This window comes from Cibotium barometz, chromosome 32, assembly GCF_041138505.1.
Source record: "Cibotium barometz isolate CiBa-2024 chromosome 32, ASM4113850v1, whole genome shotgun sequence".
In the NCBI taxonomy this organism is placed as follows: Eukaryota; Viridiplantae; Streptophyta; class Polypodiopsida; order Cyatheales; family Cibotiaceae; genus Cibotium; species Cibotium barometz.
The window spans coordinates 37,960,735-37,966,782 of record NC_141077.1 but is presented as its reverse complement, the minus strand read 5'-3'; the positions used below and the strand labels follow the sequence as shown (position 1 = coordinate 37,966,782).

Below are 6,048 nucleotides of genomic sequence, written 5' to 3'. Positions count from 1 at the left end.
TCTGTCTCTTGTCTCCTTGTCTATCTCGTAAATCATCCTAAAAACCCCTTTTTCCTCGCGTCGCCACCTTGCTGCCTTCTGGAACCTTTTCTCCGTCTTTCTCCTTTGTCCATGCGCCTTCTATTTTCGTCTTTTAGTACCTACTCTTATCCTCCCCTTTGCAATGCTATCCCTGCCACCTTATAGGATTCATTACACATCATCATTTATTTATTATATTTTCCCCTCATTTTTCCACACTCCATTTTTGTTTTGAGCTATGGGCCCCTCTAACAGCATATTAACCATAATTCCACAATTCAAGGAAAACAATCTTCTCTTACTCGATTTCATACTTATTAATTCCCAATCATTTACTAGGGGTGATGAGAGGTATCCCACTCAAACTTCCATCTCTTTAAGGTCTACCAAACCTTAATAAAGTTTAACATTACTTAAGAGTTACCAATATGGTCCAATCTATGTTTTAAAACATGTTTGTATCGTAGGGAAAAGTTAAGGGGAGAAGAATCATAGAGAAAGAGGCTTCTACAAGTAAAAAGAACAAAGTGGATATAAAAAAATAAATAATAGATTGATAGAAGGCCATGCCTAGGTTATGATCTCAGTGTGTAGATTATATATCAAAGCTCAACCCCAAATATCATGTCAGGTGGTAACTGCAACAAGTCTGGCGCTTCCAAGCTGCTCCAACAGTAATTACTATTGCGTTGCGAGCCTTTAATCTCTGGGTGAGCCTCATGATAGATATTATAAGTGGTTGAATCAATATTATCATGCAGGAGGCATCGAATCCAGTCTTCATAACATTCGGGCGTAAAGATGAAGGGTTCGGATTCCGAAATTGAAAAATTACGATACTGATTAATATCATCGTTGTCAGTAATTGTACTTGTGATACTGCTAGCGGAGGTTACAGTACTGCTAGCGCTGCATTCTTCATTAGTACTAGCCCAATGAAGGCCGCTGCTGCATGCCCAAGCCTGCATTGCCTGCAGCCGATGATCAACGTCCGCTACAGGATTGAAAGGGCAAGTGAAGACTGTCTTGTTTAGAGGAGGAGGAGTAGCAGTAGCAGTAGCAGGAGGTGTTCTAGGTAGCTTTAGTGTAGTTCTTGCATGGGCCTCTGAAGAGGGCAATGGTGCGCCTGTGTACTCTTGCAGATGATCAGAGGAGCATCTTTTAGCAGCTGCAAGCTGCACTAGCTTGTCCAGATCGAGCTGATCCCGGCCACCATCAGCTTGTTTGTGTATTTTGAGACGTTGCCTCTTGATCTGTGTGTTCCACAAGTTCTTCACATCATTGTCTGTTCTTCCGACGAGATGGGCCGCGATCTCTGACCACCTGTGTAACATGGCGGCTATTAGAATTACAATACTTGCACATCGAATGGGCTGCATGTGAAAGACATGTGACCACCTGTGTAACATGGCGGCTATTAGAATTACAATACCTGCACATCTAATGGGCTGCATGTGAAAGACATGTGGCCATATCATATGGAGAAGTAAATGTGTGACCATATCTCTGCATATGATTTGTGCAGGAGAGATAAATACCATCCTACCTGTTGCCAAGGGCCTCGTGCAATTCCACCACCAGTCTGATTTCCACAGGTGTGAACCTTCCCCGCTTTAAATCGGGCCTCAAGTGGTTCATCCAACGCCTTCGGCAGCTTTTCCCGCAACGTTTCAGCCCTGCTTGAATCAACAAACTGTATCAAAGCCTTGAAGCGAATACAGCAATCAGAACACAAACCCACTTTCTAGGTCAAATGGGTTGCAGCAGATGACCCATTGATGATCACGAGCACTATAAAGGTTTCTCATGATCCATTGCAGGGTTGTCATGTTCTTCTTTTCACTACACTCTTCCACCACACACTTTTCTGCAAAGCATCACATTAAAAAACAGTATAGTAACATTACCGGCTTTCCTTGCAATGTCTCTCCAGCTACCGCTCTGATACTTGGAGATGCACGTGGTTAACCTCTCATCTTCGTCGGGGGACCAGAGTCCCTTCCTCATTCTACTAATCTACTCAAAATACAACAACTGTTTTTGGATAAGTTGCCAATCCAATTAAACGCAACAATTAGGAGATGATGATGCAGATTTAGGAGACTTAAATATTGGACTTCTGCTGCAAAGAGAAGAGATCAGTCTTTGCATGAAGAGCGAGGTGCTTAATGAAACATATATATGGGAATGTGGAGAGTCATTTGGCGCACAGCTACTACGTCGAGCTAGGAAGCACGTGATTTCAGTTCTTTTAAGTAAACAAATGTGATAAACGAGTACAAGTTCGGACGGCTGATTACATTAATTAGAAGATGGATTCCAACTTAAGAGGGTGATGCGTGGAAATCAGGTGATTTTACGAATAGTTTTGAGCCGCACAACTGAGTATAATTGATAAATAAACCCAGATTACAGAATTGTCTACGACTGGACAGTAGAACGTGAGCTGTAAGAGAGGGAGGCAGGTCGCATCCGCAGTATCAGTCAAGAAGAGTCGGAACGCGCTCCAAACGCGTAGAAATGTCGTATTAATGACACGTCTTAAAGAAAAGAGGTTTGGATCCTTGCCCCCCCCAAACCTTCCTTTCAATCCTACTTTCCCACAAAAAAACAAGGCAGTTTCTAGATGGGAAAAAAAGAGTTTTAAAAAAGGTGGTTTTTTACAATGCATGTCAACACACACTTAAAAACATTATATATATATATATATATATATAATATTATATATCCCAAAAAAACCTAGATTATGATGATCAAGACAACTGTAAAAAATCGAGCTTATATGTGGTTAATCCTACATGCATATGGATATCCGAGTTCTATAAATGAAAAAGAGAAGTCGTGATTTTGTGACATTCTCATATCCCCAATTGGCCCTTTTCCCATGTGTGCTGATGGGTGGAAGATGGGAGCCTTCAAATTTTGCTAGGATTTGATGGTCACAAAAGCCCTCCAAAGGAGCAATTACAAAAGGCCCCCAAAAGGAGCATAATTGATGTCAAAATTCCAACGAGATTCAAACCCACCCCAAATCAAGAAGAATGGGTGGGCCTACCTTTTGTAAATGAATATAGGTTTGAGTTTATAAGTGAAAATAGAGGGATTGATGAAGTGAGAGTAGGGTTTGATGGGAATGCACGTTTTTTCCAAGGATTTTATGAATGCCTACGTAATTTATAGTGGGAATTCTTGAATTTTGCTATGATTTGACGGTCACGAAAGGACCCAAAGTTGCATGGGACTGTTGTCGAAATTCAAACTCACCCCAAATCAAGAAGAATGAGTGTGCAAGAATATAGGTTTGAGTTTATGAGTGAAAATAGGGAGATTGATGAAGTGAGAGTAGGATCTTGATACACGATGTCCTCATGCCACATCACGAACATAATTGAGCAATGTGTGAGTTATTCACACACATCACTAGGTGGGAAGCTCGACGGAAGCTAGCTACCCTCCAACTAGTTCACACAAGATTCCTACTAGTTCAACTCATACCCCCTTCTGATTAATTAATCAGGCCCTGATGGGCTCGATTAATTGATTGAAACCTTAGGTTTCTAAGGTCCCAGCTCCCAAATATGTATATATATATATATATATATATATATAAATATATAAATATATATATAAATATATATTTATGAATATATATAAATATATATTTATGAATATATATAAATATATATAAATATAAATATAAATATATATATATTTATTTATTTATGATTTGATGGTGAATATAGGTTTGTGTTTATGAGTAAAAATAAAGAGAGATTGATTAGGTGAGAATGATCTCAATTGATACACGATGTCCTCATGCCATGTCACGGACATAATTGAGCAATGTGTGTGTTATTCACACACATCACTAGGTGGGTAGCTTGATGGAAGCTAGCTACCCTCCAACTAGTTCACACAAGACTCCTACTAGTTTAACTCATACCCCCTTCCGATTAATTAATCAGGCCCTAATGATTAATTGAAACCTTAGGTTTCTTAGGTTCCAGCTCCCATCTCCCTCACACTCCTCGTCCTCTGCCTCCCACTCCTCCTCCTTATCCTCCTCCCACTGTTTCTCCTCGTCTTCCTCCTACTACACATGCCTGTCACCTCTTCACTGGACTCGATAAGTACGCGGCTGGCTGTTTTTATATCTACTCATCATGAACAATCCAGAAGGGGAATGTTCCCAAAAGGCACGATGCGTATAAGTTTGCTAAGGTTCCTTAAGTAGTTAAGGTTGTATTGTCGGCTTGGCATTAATTAATTAATGCTTATAAGGGGACCTGTTAGTCACCAGGTATCCTTGGTGGACTTCTAGTGGTAGATTTGCACACCCTAGGAGATGGCTGGTTATTTTTGGCACCAGTCTCTAGGTGGTCATCCCCTCACACCCTTCCAATTATTTAATGAGTTACAGCATATGTATACCTTTTTTGGAGTTGTAAAGTAAGTGTAAAGCAACTTTAAGTGGGACCTCAATTTAAGCTTTACTATTATCAACAACTATGTTTGTGCACACACCATTGTATGCCAATATACAGGAAATAATTTGTATATTCTAAAAAGCCATGTAGGTTTGTGCACACATCGTTGTATGCCAAGATACAGGAAACAATTTGTATATTCTAAAAAGCCATGTATACATGTTTCTATTTGGAAACAATTTGTATATTCTAAAAAGCCATGTATACATGCATCTATTTGAAAACAATTTGTATATTCTAAAAAACCATGTATAAGTACCTATTTGTACGCATGCGATATGAAGGTTTTCTTAAGAGTCATGAGGCCCCTATAGGGGAGTGAGTAAGGGTGGGTTCACAAAGGACGGCGGAAGAGGAGAGCAAAAACTCCTTCCGCCGGGCTTACGGCTCACACGAGGCGGAGGTAGACCAGCAAGGCAGAAAAGATCTACGGCTCACAGCTGACAATCGCCTATGTGGCACCTCTCTCTCGCGTCTTCCGAGTGGAAGCTTTTCATTTCCGAGGGGGGGGCTCGCCCATGGTTCAGTGGGGCCGGCAGTGGAGAACCTTTTTGCTAGCCAATACATTTCAGCCACTAAGGATGAGCGCCCCTTTCTCTCTCTCTTCCGCCGTCCGGTCTGAACCCAGCCTAAGATACCAAGTGTGATGGGAATGTTTCCACATTATGTATGGGGGAGGGGGCGGGGGGAGCTTGGCCCCCTTTCAACGTTGTCTTTACATGGAGTTGTTTTTTCAAATATATAGTGATTTTTGATGGGTCAAATGAAAATGTTGACTCATGGACGCGGAAAACTACGTGCAGCCAAACAGAGTGATTTTTATTTTAAAAAGAGAGAGTATTTGAGAGACGCCGGGGGTGTGGTTATTGACTTTTTTTTTTGGGGGGGGGAACGGGGGGTTCCATGGCAGTGCAATATTTTAAAGCATCCCTATACACACACACACACGTTTTTCACGGAGCCTTCAAAGGTTCATCTCTTACACACACACACACACACACACACACACACACACACACACACACACACACACACACACACACACACACGCACACACACACACACACACACAAATATCCCACTTGCTTTCATCTCTTATACACACACACACACACACACACACACACACACACACACACACACAAATATCCCACTTGCTTTCCTCGTCTGTCCTTAGTACCGTCTACCTCCAACTTCATCTGTTCAACAACAGCTCACACTATTTGCATGTGAATCCTTTATTAAAAACACATCTATTATTATTGGCATCCATACATAGAAGCTCTTACTTATTTACTCTTTGTGTGTGTGTATGTGTTGGGGGAAATGATTACTTATTTATATCTAGTTTTCTTTTTGGTGGAAAGAAACACTTATGTGATTGTAGAATTACTCTTACCATCTTTTGTATATAAAGTTATGGAAGATCTTACACACCTACTGTGTAGAAATTGTCAACCGCTGACAGGTTGTGTAGGACCCTCTTTTTCCCAAGTTTGTAGAGCATTACTCACGTAGCTTAACATAAACGTGGGTTAAA

The 6,048-nt window shown here is 40.9% G+C and overlaps 1 protein-coding gene across 1 annotated transcript; it reads right to left on the bottom strand.

Moving 5' to 3' along the window:
- Positions 1-448: 448 nt before the first annotated feature.
- Positions 449-2,362, bottom strand: LOC147620158 (uncharacterized). Its single transcript, XM_086772705.1, has 4 exons — positions 2,322-2,362; positions 1,929-2,037; positions 1,568-1,697; positions 449-1,344 (listed from the first exon to the last, which is right to left on the bottom strand). The coding sequence occupies exons 2-4, from the start codon at positions 2,026-2,028 to the stop codon at positions 624-626; spliced, it is 951 nt and encodes a 316-aa protein (XP_086628831.1). The 5' UTR covers positions 2,029-2,037; positions 2,322-2,362; the 3' UTR covers positions 449-623.
- Between the last annotated feature and the right edge of the window lie 3,686 nt (positions 2,363-6,048).